Below are 15,346 nucleotides of genomic sequence, written 5' to 3'. Positions count from 1 at the left end.
GGTCTCCTGGATATGCCGAGGAGTGTGGTCGCAGGTGGGAGAGGACCCATCTTAGGCATACCTCAGAGGGGTATGGCTACCTTGTAGATGATAGATCAGGAGCCATCATCATAAATGATGAGGGGAGGAGGGTGATGGCTCGCATGAGAGAGTTGTGCCAACAAGTTTTTTAAAACAACGTCTTAGATCATTGGAAGAACATATCGGAGGGGAACAAGGACTACATAGTAGCATCCTTGCATGAGGAGTTTCCGATATCAACCACAGCATATAGGTTTTCTACGGGATGGATGATGGAGTGCATGCATGTATATATATCACATAGACAATCGGACGCATGCAAAGCACTCAAGAGTGGGGCTTCAAAGCCCGAGTGGCTAGACATAGACAATTGGCGCTGACTCAGGGATGAGGCTACAGATTCTTCAGGACGTTGGAGATAGCAGCACGAGGCGGCGAGGGCACAACTAGAGGCCGGAGTGATCCATCATTTTGGGAGTGGAGGCCATAGCACATATCTGGAGGACTTCGTAAGTTTTTCTTTTGTTTTACTTGCTTATTTTTTTGCAATATCCTTTGTACTGACAATCATATTTCTAACAATTGTATTTTGTTTTCTTTGTATCACTCCATTACAAATCGCGATCCCACCAGCCTCCTTAAGACTCGATATGCAAAGAGGCATGGTCTCACTACATTAATCAAGCGATTGTATGGACGCGGCGGCCCTGTAAGTCACTCATCTTTCTTGTCCGTGGTTACCATGTTTAATTAGAATGCATTATTATATGGTAGACTCTGATGTGTAGTTTTTTCTTTTTTTGCAGAGTCCGTTTGATGCTCCTTTGCGGTGGGACAAGGTTTCGGATGGTGACTCACCCTTGGATCCCTTCTTTTTTGGTCATGTGATTTGTGTAGACATTTTCTATGTAGTAGTAGTATCTTGCCATGATTGTACTGGTCGCTTTCATTATGTGATCATGTATTTATTTCATGTATCAGTGTTATGATTTAAGTACACTTTGTCTTTATTTACACGAGCATTGTACATATTTCTGAAACTATTTTGTATGGCCCAAATAAAACACATAGTGCTATATGTGGTAGGGCAGCTTGCTGCCCTGCCATTTTTTTAAAAAAATTCATGTTACCGTCACTATTAGCATCGCAAATTTATTGCATGTGTCGCTATTAGCGTCGCAAAGCATCATTATCAACATCGTTATTTGCATCAGTATCAGTGTCGATACCAATGCAAATAGTGATGATGATAACGATGCTAATACCAATTGTTCTATGGCATCGTCAATAATGACACTTTTTGCAATGACAGGGGCAAAGTTTTTTATTAACGTTTTCGTGACTTTTAACGTCAGTATAAGGCCTATATCTTGTAGTGAGAGAGAAAAGAAAGTAAATAAGAGGAAGAGAGAACAAGGGGAGAAGAAAGACACACACACACACTATGTGTGTGTGTGTGTGTGTGTGTGTGTGTGTGTGTGTGAGCTAGAGACAAAGAGAGAGAGATGAGAGGGGGAGAGGGAGAAATGGAAAGTGAGGGTAAGAGAAAGAGAGAGAGAGAGAGAGTGAGTGAGTGAGTGTGTGTGTGTGTGTGTATGTGTGGTGGTAAAAAAGAGAGAATGACAGAGAGAGGAAGAGGGTAAGGGGAAGAAAGAGAGAAAGAATGAGACTAAATGATAGGAAGAGAGAGCATGGCGGTTGAGAGAGCAAGGAGGGGGGGAGAGAGGGAGACAAAGAGACAGGGAGACTTAGAAGAAAGGGGGAGAGAGTGGGCGAGGGGGAAACGAGAGGGAGATGGTGCCTCATTTATGAGGTCTTGGTCATTTTATATTGAACAATCTAATTTTTATTGTTTTATTAAGGAAAAAAATAAAGAGAAAAAGAACAACTAATTGTTTTGAAAGTGGTATTTTTGTTTTCTCTCTTTCTTTACTATGAAAATTCATAGAGTCTTATTTGGTCATATTTAAGGGTTTTTGTCCAAAGTATTTGTTTTAATATCTAAGATCCTTAAGTTCTTTTTCCTCTTGTTTGTCAAAATTATAATTATTTACCTATATTTGTGTATACAAATACATAAAAGGGGTAAAATCGAGGAAGAGAAGAAAAAAGAAGACAACAAACAAGACTTATTGAATTTGGTATTTGATTTCTTTTTATTTAATATGGTAGTATATATAGTTTTATTTGATCTATTTGAGGTTTCTAGTCCTAAGAACTTTAACATAATATTTAGTATTCTTATTTTCATTTCCTTTTGTCTTACTTTGTAAATGGAGGTAGATATCCTCATTTATATTAATGTAGGTTTCATTCTACTTTATGATATAATGGCTTGCATATTTAGCAAAATATGGCAAGTGAAGGTGAAAGTGCATGATGAGGTACAAAACATTGTACTCACTCCATGCACGATATATACATCATCGCAATCAAGGAGATTTGAATCCTTTCCATAACAAGCTTCATGTGGAGTGAGTGCCATGTGCACCAATATGCCATGCATGTTAGGATTTGGTAGCTTTTAGTCCTTAAATACTATATATAAGCTAAATTTGGGCTTTTTGTAAATTGATCTTTTAACAATGCAACAATAATACTATCTTGAAAATTAATTTGTTCTTCCAACTTTTTGTTGTACCAAGCAATATATTTTTGTGTGTATGTTTTAATACAACATGGATTATGTTCATATAAATGCACAATATCATGTAATAAAGGTAAATAATAATTTTTCAATATGGTTCTTAGTCAAATGAGGCGAAAAGGGTGGTAGGGCTATAAAGCCCTACTATCTAAAATTGTCTTTCCTTCTACAACAATCACTATTTGCATCATGAATTTTACAATAAACCATCACTATTCATGTTATTATTTGTGTCACTATATAGTGAGGCAAATAGGCACCAATAGTTATACTAATAATGGCATTTTCCTAGCAATGATTGGGGATTTTTAAAAAATAGACTACGAGCATTGCTAAAGGCCTTGCTATACACCAAATATGTTGTAGTGTGCTAGAGTCCATCTTCTCAACCATAAGGTATTGCTAGTCTAGATATGCAAATCCACATGTTTATTTGCATGAGGATCCATCTTCTCTATGACTTTCTTTAGTATTATCCATATTGACAAGACACTTATAATACCCTCCAAGCTTGAGCACTATACTTGCCAATGCAATCTAGGATCAAGCATGGCTAGTAAGTTGCCAAGATCAGTGCTAGGAATCAATGTAAATCTCGTCAAGTATCATCATCAATACCACATGTTGAATAGGTAGATAGGTTTTATGAATAAGACTTTTAAAGGCTTTTAAGAATGTCACTTAAATTCACATCATAAACTCATTCACATGGCTCAAGGTTTGACTCATTTTGAAGCTCATAAAGACATTCCCATAGCTCTAGCTTTTTCCTATTGTGTGTATTACAACTTCTCAAGGGTTTTTCATGCACTAATCATTAATAGACCCATGTCACTATTATACTAATGCCCATCTATGCAAGGTTGTATCATCTTAACACTTACAAGTTTCAATTATTTTTGTAAGAAGCTACCTTATATTTAAAAATAAGAAGTATGGCTATACACATGTCTAGAGTATATTATTATCACACCTCTATCATCAAGGTTTCCCTTGTAAAAATAACGCATCGTAAATCGTAAAAGCACTAGAAAACTACATCTTGTATATGTGCTTAATGCAAGTACATGCTATAAGAATACAAGACACTCAATGCATGATAAAATGACCACAAAAAGTGCACAGTTGATCGCTATTGGTGCATGCAAAACACAAAAAGGATCATCACTTTAGATATATATAGGATTGAGTTGGGTTTGTTAGAAAAGCCCATCAATGTCTTTGTGAGGGGATCCTCATACTCTACCACAACATTCACTTTTTGGAGGTTGAGCCTTTCATGTCCTAGTAAGGCGCATACATAATAATGATTATCCAACCTATCATATTCTTAATGCTCTTATGTAAATCATTGTATTATTTTTAGTTTGTCATGTCTTATACATTCAATATTGAACTTGTATATAGCTTTTTATCATCATTATTCAAGTATTATTACATACTATGAAAGTGATTTAATTAGAATTTTAGATGTTTAATATGAAAACAAGTACTCAATGCCAGGTCCATACCTAAGAGGATAATATGCATGCACAATAGGGATCTAGAAAACCAAATCCTTTATAAATTTCCTTTCATCTACACTCATGGGTGTATATGATGGAAAATTTGTCCACAGAAGTCAATATATGCATTGAAAGTTTGTTTGTATATGCATCGCTATCTATATTGAGTCATATCAATGGTCATATAAATGGACATTTCCACCTTCTTTCTCATGTGCATATTGATATATCCCTTCTGATGCACATTTTGATGCATATATCAATGGCATGGCCTAACATTTTAAAACCTTTTCATGACTATTTTCTATGGATATTTCTATTGATATGCACTTCACATATTATAGTGGTTTTATGTTGAATATTGCGATATTATACAATGTGTGCTGCTATATAAACTCTATGATATTGTCACAATGTGTCATATGGTCATATATAAAATCTTAGAATAAAAATTGTAATAATATTATAAAAAGATGGAGACATTTGTAATTTGTATAGTGCTCTGCTTTATATAAGTTGCAAAAGTAAAATACAAGTTTAAATGTGCTAAAAAATGATTGTATGCTAACTTACATGCAAGTTTTTGGATTCACGCAAATAAATTTTTTTTGGTACACTTCAAGTATAATATAAGACCCCTATAATACCAAGAATGTTTCAAGCATCACACCTTTTGTTATCTATCTCAAAAGCTTAAGGTAAATCTCCATAAATATTTTACAACTTATATAAGCCTTCTATTCCATGTTTTTCTTTTGGAAATAAGATTGTACTTGGGTAGAAAATGTGGTTGGGCATGTTGGTCTAGGAATCATGAAAATTGTGCTACACAAAAAAACATTTTCCATGTGTTAAATGGTTATACTATTTTTCCATGACGTTGTACATTTGTTGGTATGATTAAATGTATGCACATGCTTTTGTGTTTCTTGATGTGATCGGTTTCATAAAATTCTAGCTTGGTTTATAATAAAGTCCCACCAATACTCGTTCCTCTGTGTGTCTTTCAAACTTATTGATTGAATATAAGGACTAAGCCTCCTTACAATTTTGAATATAATATGGAATCCTTGCTTAGTGGAGGAAATGATGGGATTTTGGAATAGAGCAAAAAGGTATCCTTAGTGGACAAATTTATGAACACATACATGATGTATGAGAATCAAAAGAAGGGATTTACAACAAGCTTTCATAATAATGCCCGCTTTTATTCATGTGTTTCATTTTATAGTTGCCTTTGCCATCAATGATATTTGATTATGTGTTTTTGTCTTAACCATTTTGTCGCATGAGAGATTGCTTACAATTACTACTAGTTAGATTTAGTACATATCATAACTTATCATACCAACATGTGGGCCATGATCTAAAAGCACCCAACCCCGGGGGAGTCCACCTTATAGAACATATAAGATATCATGTGTGTTCAAAAGAAAGGGTATTATATTTAATAAAATTTATAGATTCATATTTACAAAATTGATTTTTTATTATAAATTTTAAAAAAAATTGTAAGTTTAGTAAAGTAAAAGGGATCGTTTCAAAGTCTTAAAGCATTAAAAAATGATATTTCTTAATAACATACATTATATGGATGTTTTCTTATAAGTGGACTCGGCCGGACCCAACCCAAGTGTTCTATTAGTACCATAGTGTAGTGCAAGGGTTTGTATGGAAACATTAGCTAGACTCCATTAATAGGAGAGGAGGCTAAACTAGGTAGCTCTTCGTTTGGAGGACTATGTAAAAGCATTTCCTACGAAAGTAAACGATCAACAAATACATAGTCTAGATGTGTTTCCTATGAAAGTAAACGACCAACAACTACATTGTCGAGCTTTTTATTTATTGCTCATGTCGAGGCTCGAGTATGGATAATGGTCCATGGACTCATGGAGCGACACTAACTATCAGGATTGCTTTTCGCATCAAGAAGGTGATTCAAATGCGCATCTACTCGAGCAGGGGGAAGAGAGAGAGAGACGGTAAAAGGGAAAGTATAAAATGGTGACCTCGTCTTCTCGTTCATATATCACGATACCTCAGAGACGTATGCGCGCGGAGAGAGAGAGAGAGAGATGACCATCCCTCGGTATGTATCCGCGTCTCTCTTTTTAATGATAGTTTTAGGTCATGCGGGCTTTGGTCGGACAGAGGCTCGTAAGCTCAAGATGCAGACTGACCGACTTCCCACAGGCACAGGTAATGTCATGTTCAGAGTACTTGCATGCATAACATTTAGCTCCATTTGCGTATATATCTCTCCTCTCTGCTCTCTGTCACGTAGCTTCGTTTGATCCTAATACGATCACAGATCATAATATGGCAGAGGCCGATTTTAACATCAACCCGACGGTAGACCTGATAGCTGCAGCTGCTCTCACAAATGATAACAGCCCCACTTCTAAAATCGTACCTGATCCCATTCCGCGCGAACTCATCATCGTCAGCAACACTGACAAAGGCATTTATAAGCACAAGAGCTCTTGGCGCAGCGGCAAATCAAGAGCGGTAAACTACGGACTCCATGAATCTCCCTCTCCCGGACGTCTCAGCTGCTTCTTGTACTGGATCGGACTCATCTGAGCACATAATATATTCAATTAGCCTCAGTTACATGATGCTTAACTATGGAATGGATTTACTTAAGGGGTTAAATAATTGTGTGCTTGCAGCGTCGTCGCCGTCCGCGCCGCAAGGAACTCTTCTACGATAGTAGGCTTCTGATCGACCAGCTGGACTACCCCTCGGCTCGAACTCACCCTCCCAGCGAACCCCCTCGCAAATAATCCTCCTCCAATAATCATAGCCTTAACGGAAACAAATTACCGCGGTTATCCTCTTCCTGACCCTGGTTAAGCGGACAATTAAAGTAGCACGATCGTTGCTCAGGTAGTCTAACGTCGCATGGTTTTCTATCTCTTATCCTGCGTTGCACTTGTAAACTGTCATGGCTGCCGTTCTATCAATGTCATTTTTCCTGGTTTCTTTCCATGTACCCTTATGGTCTGATCACTCGCGTCATCATCGTGGATCAACCCCACTCGAGCCTTTTCGCAAGCACATGCACATGCTGAGTAATAGACGGTAATTAATAGACGATAAAGAGTCTCTATGTAGATACTAGGTGCTCCCTGGCACCTACATTCTTCTGCCGTTCAGCGTGGTGCTTCATATCAATGTTTTCTCGGTTCTTCATACGAGGTCCGAATCACGGGTGTTAATTGTAATAGTTAGGACACTGCACACTCTGACGCATATTTTATATTGCGAGATGGTTCATGTGTAGTTGAGTCATAAAGAAACCGACCATGGGAGACCCAAAAGCTTTTGCATATGCATAAGTATTTATGTATTTAATAATATAGTTTCATATATGTATAAATATGCTTTATAAATTTATCAAGAGATCAAAAAGTTTTTTAAATATGTTTCTAGGATGTACCTAAAATGAAATCAAGAATTTCATTGACATTGCACCTACACCACACAAAGTGCACCACCAAATCAATGCTTCTCACTAGTGATACATTACTAATACTAATATTGGTAAATATATTAATAAAATTAGTCAATAATAATATATTATTAATGAATAATTATTATATTAATTTATCAATAATATTTTTCTAATGATGGGACGTTAATCAATACCCTAGGGGAAGCCCTCCTATCCAACAAAACTTGGTTGGCCAACAAGCATCTCAATGATATGCCAGAACCAACCTGCCATAGATGACCCTCTTTAGGAGAGATCCCATGCTTCTATTTTGAGACAAGTCCCTCCCATTGTTGTCCATGCATGGCATGAACTTTGTCATCTCAATATAGATATATATATCATTCATGCCAACGCTTATCGTGAGCACATAGTGGAAGGTTGTGCTCATATTGTCAAAGTTGTGTGTGTCATCCACCATCTCTCTCTCTCTCTCTCTCTCTCATTTCTCTTATTCAAACATTTTAAATTTTTATTATTTATAAATAATGCATATACATAAACATATGTATGTGTACATATACATATAAATACCAACTATACATATAAAGATAAATGGAAATATCAATAATATAGATGTATAATTACATGAGATATACAATTGCATTATAGATATGTATACACATAAATATAACCAATATGCATAGTTAAACATATAATTAATTTACGTATTTATATAATATAAATGTACTAATGTACATAATATAAGTATGCAATATTTTATTAGCATCTATGTATCTAATTAATAAACATAAATATTAATATTTCTATATTATATCTTAAACATTTAATGAAACTAGTTCTAAATGTATAGCATACATGATAGACATTTATTCTACTAACATTTCATTACAATATAAAATGTTTCATCATAAATTCATGGAAATATTTTTAAAGTATTATTGTGATGTCTGTTGTAAATGTTATTCATATAAATTTTATTTATAATTAGTTCATTATAATATTCATTTACATGATGTAATAAAATTTATTCATATAATCTATATTAATATAAATTTGATTTACATCAATTGTATTATGCATTATTTGTAAAAAAACTTATATTCTATATTCATGTATTATTATTTATATTGATTAGAGTATGCATTACTTGCAATTCATTCATATACACTATATAATATGGATTAATTATTTATTTTAATATGAGTCATTTATACTTCATTCATATGATTTAAAAATAATAATAATAGTTATTTTAATAATAAACTATAATGATAATACCTTAGTTTATTCTCTCCCATCATAAATATCAAACATATCCTCATTCTCATAAGCTCTTTATTTTTCTCTCTCTGTTATCTCTCCTTTCTTTTTTACTCTCATGCCCCTCTCCTCCTCCTCCTCCTCCTCCTCCTCTCTCTCTCTCTCTCTCTCTCTCTCTCTCTCTCTCTCTCTCTCTCTCTCTCTCTCTCTCTCTCTACACACACACACATACATGTGTGTATATGTGACACATGTATGTGTGTGTGTATGCATGTATGTTCATTTTTTTCTCATCTTATTCTCTCTCTCCTCTCTCATCTCCCTACATGTGTATATGTGTATGCACGTATATTAATATATTTGTGTATGTTTAATATGTTTGTTTCTATCTTGTGGTCTCATAAGTGTGTGTTCTCTCACTCCCTCTTATCGTGTTTCGCTCATTTACATTATTATTATCTTGAGTCCCCTATCTCTCATTCTCAGGCCCCTTATCTCTCATCTTATTTCACCTCATATGTATGCATGTTCTATACACAAGTGTACATGTATATACATCCATGCATATAGATAGGTATGTGTTTTATTGTGGATATACGTATTTGCATGTGTATGTATGTATGCATGTATATGAGTGCATGCTTTATAAGTTTGTATCCATTCTATCATCTCTCCTTTATCTCTTCTCTTCTCTCTCTTACAATTCTGTCTCTTCCTCATCAATTTTCCTGGTCTCTCCCCCCTCTCTCACTCCATTTTTTCTCAACCATACGTTTACATATGCATGGGCATGTGTGCACATGTGTCTCCACGTATATATCTATTTTCCCATATGTGTACATGCGTGCATGTGTTATAAGGAGACTTTGAAGGAATCAAAAGGAGAACACAAGAGAAATCTATTCTACATTCAATTGATTTTTTGCATTACTCCACATTATTGTTCTATGCAATAAAAACAGAAGAGCTTTGCACAAGCAGATTTTGCCAAAAAAATTTAATTAAATACATTGAGAAATATATACCATAAGAAACCCTTCAAAAATGTGCTCAGATAGAGGCAAGAAAGTGAACTAATACTTGTAGGCTGAGAAAATATAGATATTAGTAAGAAATAAATGATGAAGGGCCATAGGTATCGACATTCACTCTCAATTTCTCCCTTTAGCCCATGTACCAAACTACCTTTGTGGAGTCCATGTTGGGTGTATTACTACCAGATTGCTATTGCAAATTTTATAGATCTTTTTTCCTAGTAGACTTTGTCACGAATGACAACAATAGAGCACCAATGAGTAGAAGCTATATGTGTAGGATATGAAGGAAGAATCATAGATTACAATATAATCCTTTCTATTTTATAGTGTTCATTAGGGTTTTGTAGAAAGGATTACACATGAAGATTATTTGTTTGAAAAAATATTGAATAAAGGGAGATGATGTATAAGATTGTAATGTAGGATTGTATATCCATGGTTGTTGTCAAGGAGAGAACCAAGAGGTGAGAGAAAGAATAGGAGAGGAGAAAGAAAAGAGTGAGGACAAGAGATAAAGACTTGAAGATTAGGAAAGATGAGAGAGAAGCCATGGAAGTTGCGAATAAGGAGGTGAGGTAAGAGACAATAAATGTATTATTGTTAAAAGATGTGAGCATTTACATGTCTTGCCCCTTTTATACCTATGTCAATGTGATAAGGTATTATTAATACTTCTACACTAAAATATATATTCTTTTGAGCTTCTTACAATCCAACCCTATCCAAAGGTTTTTTCTCACAACAACAAACTTACAATGGGTAGAAAAGATGGATAAAAGAGAGTACTACTCTAATTTTAGATATACAAAGTATAGGAAATGAATAAACGATTGAAGATGAATTTATTAGAATGAAGACATGAAAGTAATCTTCAGCTATATGCAAAATATTGATGTCTTCAAAAGAGATTGGAGCCTTTAAGTCTTGAAGAAACAAGCTCAAGAATGAAAAGACAACTTGCTCTATAAGAACAAACCCTACTAAACAAAATCTACCATGACTTCTGATAGAAGTATCTAAATGAAATGTGCCACATTTCAAAACGTAGCTATTAAAGAGTACTTTGATCTTATGTGAATGGGATATTTTTAAAAATTCGATAGAATAATTTTTTTCTTTAAACAGACTGCTATCTAAACCTTGTCTACTTCATAACAGGCTACACTGTAGTTATGTTTCAGCTACACCAATGCATCCCATAGGTAAAAAAGCTCATTTAATAAAATGAGAGCAAAGCTTCTTCTCATGTTGACCTATGATGTTACAATATAGGCATGGGAATTCACCTTAAGCAAGGGTGTATGAGGGTAGATGGGTGTGAATAGTCTGAAGGACAGCCCTAGCCAGGAAGAGGCTATATAAATAGCCTATGGGTCACTACCAAATGTGAGATAGAGTGTATCCAAGTTGTACCTTGAGCAACTTAGTAAACAAGATTTTGTTCTTGTACTTTGAGCTCCTATCTCCGTCTTGTGTACACTTTTCCTACTGCAACTCTGGTTTTCCACATAGTATCAAAGCCTCCTCTGATCCTTTCAGCTTCCTCAAACCTCAATCTCACTAAGTGCACAAGGAAATCTTCATTTCTCTCATATTGGACCTTCAAACTCCACAGCCAACTTGACCCCCTGACCTTAGAGGACTTGGAGAAGCCAAAGGAGAGCATTTCAGCTCCTGGCCTCAACTAAGAACTTCTTCCCTGACACAAGGCAACTAGTCCTCGAACTTCAAAGGGAAATATTGGGCAGCGTGGCTGATGGCATTGAAGAAATCATCAGATTGAAGCAGTTTTGAAATAAGCAAGCAATTCCTACAATAGTGTGGCATGTAGCAGGCGCAATGATGGCGATGACCATGGGGCTTTCACAGCCTCCCAAGTGGGCTATTTATCTCCACCCAAGAGGGTTCCCTGAAATTCTTCTTTTGCTACTCCCACAGAGTCAAACCCTAATTGTGGGTTTCATGGCAGCCATAGCCACAAGCTTGAAAGCTTGACCTTCTTGTTTTTTCTCATCTTCTGCTATTACTAACAGTGATTTTAATCACGAAGTTATCTCTTCCAAAGTCAGTTACTAATCTTGAACTCCATTTCAGAGGTTCTTTCACTTGGTAGGGCATCACCAAGCTCATCAAGACTGATATCTACCATCTCTAGAAGCATAAATTAAGATATGAGTGCTTGTAAGCACTAAAGCATATTGTTCAATCATTGTGCTATTGGTATTTACTCAATCTTAGTTTTTTCATCAAAAAATTAAAACCATTAAGTGCTCTACTTCATTTTGTAAGGGTATGTGTACAACTATAAACACATAGACCATCCTATCCTAAATTTGTATTGCTTGTTGCATATCATGTGTGGTTTCTTTCAAATACCTTGGTCAATGATATCAGAAAGATGAGTGTCATTGTACTCTCCTCGGATTCATCAGCAACAAGTATTTAAATCATAGATCCCTTCCTTGTCCAACACAATGTTCACTAAACCATACCATAAAGAGGAGCCAGAAGTCCAGTCTAGGTTCACATCATTGAAGCCTAACAAGACCATCAAACCTCGGAAGAAGATTACACATAAGAAAGGACCACCAAAGTCATATTTTGAAGCACTACATATGTATGATTTTCAGTCTTTCTCTACATTAAATTTTTGAATCTCAATTGTTTGTAAGGGTGTCCTTGATTTCCTTTCGCATTCATTGGCAAGTTTGTAAGGGACTAGACACTGCCCTTGTCTTAGCAAGTGGTAAGACCTTCCCAATGGCCACAACATATGCTAATGTCCACCCTCAAATTTGTAAATTTTATTCAACCCATGGCATGTACTTATCAAGTACAAGATGATGGAGAGAGGATATAGGCCTCTCATTCAAGGCACTAGAGCTATAAACTCTGCACATCTGGTTGATGTAGAGGATGAACAATGTGCCCAAGCAATCATAATGTTACACTTAAATGAGTCCTTGATTCATCATGTTGATCAACTAAATATTGCTAAAGAAAAATGGGATGAGCTTGAAAAGCTCTATGGAGCCACTGGTAAAAATACTAAAATTTTCCTTAAAATTGAATTCTTTAGCTTGGAATATAGATCAGGAGAAGACTTGGGAAAATTCATTTCTCACATGAAGGGACTCATGGCACAACTTGCCTCAGTACAAGCTCCAATCCATGAAGAGGATGCTATTGCTATTCTCCTAAAATCCATAAAAAAGGTGTTTCCTACCCTTGTAACCACTCTTACCAACATTCCAAATCCTACCTTGGCAAGTGCCATCCAATCTTGCCTAGATGAAGAGAAGAGAAACCATACTGAAGGAACTTCAGCAATCACTTCCCATGAGCAAGTGTTAGTCCATACCGCTTCTACTAAGTGCTCCTTCTATCACAAAAAAGGACATATTGTAAGAAACTACTGGAAGAAATACCCCTACAAAATGAAGTGCAACAAATGCAAAAAGATCAGGCATATCACCTGTAAGTGTCCCAGTGTCCCAGTGTCCCACTAGTATCTAAGGAATTGGAGGCCAACTTTGCCTCCCAATCCATAGATGATCGACTCTTTTGAGTCTTGTAACATCCTCTACCTATGAATATCCTTATAGCTTGATTTATAAAGGCATCTCAGTTGATTGAGGAGGGGAATTTTAACATGTCTTGTGATGCAATGCCACCTTGGCATTGAGGGGGGGTGTTACAATATAGGCATGAGAATTCACCTTAAGCAAGGGTTTATGAGGGCAGATGGATGTGAATAGCCTGAAGGATAGGGGAAACCCTAACCCTAGCCAGACAGAGGCTATATAAATAGCCTATGGGTCACTATCAAGTGTGAGATAGAGTGTACCCAAGTTGTACCTTGAGCAACTTAGTAAACAAGATTTTGTTCTTGTACTTTGAGCTCCTATCTCCCTCTTGTGCACACTTTTCCTGCTGAACTCTGGTTTTCCACATATGATCTCCTCATGGATGCACAAAATAAGACATTTTTCATCTATAGGTGGTGACTCATCAACTATATCCATAAGAGTACCATAGAAGGGTTTGATCTGACTAACATGAAATACATTATGATCTCCTCATGGATGTACAAAATAATACTTTTTTCATCTATAGGTGGCAACTCATTAACTATATCCACAAGAGTACCATAGAAGGGTTTGATGTGACTAACACGAAACACATTATGAATCTTAGTAGAAGAAGGTATTTCAAGTCTATATGTCAAGTCTCTACTGTGCTTCAAGATCCTTTAGTGTCCATAAAACCTATGAGCAAGCTTATTATTGGATCCATCCTTCAAGGTAGAGTAACAAAACTTGGATACTTTCAACAAAACCAATTCTTTTTCTTGGAACTCTAAAGCTCATCTCCTTGGAACTCTAAAGCTCACCTCTTCTCATTTTCATATATCTTCATTTGATCTTGGACCTTCCTAAGATTCATCTTACACTATTGAAAAAGAGTCTGCATTCTTTTCAATTCTTATTTCCCATGAGGATTGATTTTCTCATTGAAAATGACTATGGATAGAGGCACCTTATAACTATACATAGCCTTAAAGGGTGAAGCTCCAATACTGGCATGAGTGGAGCTATTATAAGTAAACTTAGCCAAATGCAACCAAGAATCCCACACATGTTGCGCATTATGACAAAAATGGCAAAGGTAAGTCTCCAACAACTTATTTACCTTTTCTGTATGGCCATCAGTTTGTGGATGATAGACTATAGAAGGAGATAATTCATTGCCCATAGAGCTAAATACCACCTATCAAAAGTTACTTATGAACTTTGAATCCCTATCATGTAAAATTACTTGCCATAATCTATGTAATCTAAATATCTGCTCCATAAACTAATTAGCCACCTGTGAAGTAGTGAACTGTGTCTTAGTAGGAATGAAATGGGTTGCCTTGGTGAGTCTATCCACCATCACATAGATACTATTACATCCCCTTTTGGTAGTATATAAGCTAGTAATGAAGTCCATGGTAATGTGCATCCACTTGCCCTTAGGAATAGATAGTGTCGGTAATAAACTATCTAACTGATGGGATTGTCTTTATTCTATTGATAAGGTATACACTTTATAACAAGATCCTTAACATCTCTCAATAGTCGTTTTCAATAAAATCTTTTGTTGATCTTATTATAGGTTTTAAAAACTCCAAAATCTCCAGCTAAAGGTAATAAAATATAACTCTTCTATAATTTTTTATATGAAAGAAGAAGTAGATGAAAAAGAAATCTTACCATGAATACAAATAGGTCATTTTTAAGCTGAAAAATGAGTTTCTCTCCATGAGACCTTGTTATAATTTCATAAAAACATGAGTGAGCTCATTATCCAAAAGATAGGCCTCGTATAATTCTTCAATCTAATCACTATGTAGCTCAGTCCGTAACTAAAA

General features: G+C 35.6%; 1 protein-coding gene across 3 annotated transcripts; it reads left to right on the top strand.

The window, feature by feature from the left end:
- Positions 1 to 6,035: 6,035 nt before the first annotated feature.
- LOC148021765 (uncharacterized) lies at positions 6,036 to 7,355 on the top strand. Of its 3 annotated transcripts, none has more exons than XM_087696650.1 (3): positions 6,036 to 6,375; positions 6,488 to 6,737; positions 6,849 to 7,355. In XM_087696650.1, the coding sequence occupies exons 1-3, from the start codon at positions 6,252 to 6,254 to the stop codon at positions 6,898 to 6,900; spliced, it is 426 nt and encodes a 141-aa protein (XP_087552776.1). In that variant the 5' UTR covers positions 6,036 to 6,251; the 3' UTR covers positions 6,901 to 7,355. The 3 variants fall into 3 exon arrangements, with proteins under 3 accessions (XP_087552776.1, XP_087552777.1, XP_087552775.1); XM_087696651.1 differs by having other exon boundaries at positions 6,128 to 6,375; positions 6,503 to 6,684; positions 6,849 to 7,265; XM_087696649.1 differs by having other exon boundaries at positions 6,128 to 6,375; positions 6,488 to 6,684; positions 6,849 to 7,264.
- Positions 7,356 to 15,346: the final 7,991 nt, after the last annotated feature.

The sequence above is a fragment of the Lygodium microphyllum genome, chromosome 17, assembly GCF_053477565.2.
Source record: "Lygodium microphyllum isolate KBCC chromosome 17, Lygodium_microphyllum_v1.1.10, whole genome shotgun sequence".
In the NCBI taxonomy this organism is placed as follows: Eukaryota; Viridiplantae; Streptophyta; class Polypodiopsida; order Schizaeales; family Lygodiaceae; genus Lygodium; species Lygodium microphyllum.
The sequence above is the reverse complement of the archived record's forward strand: the minus strand, read 5'-3'. Positions and strand labels throughout refer to the sequence as shown.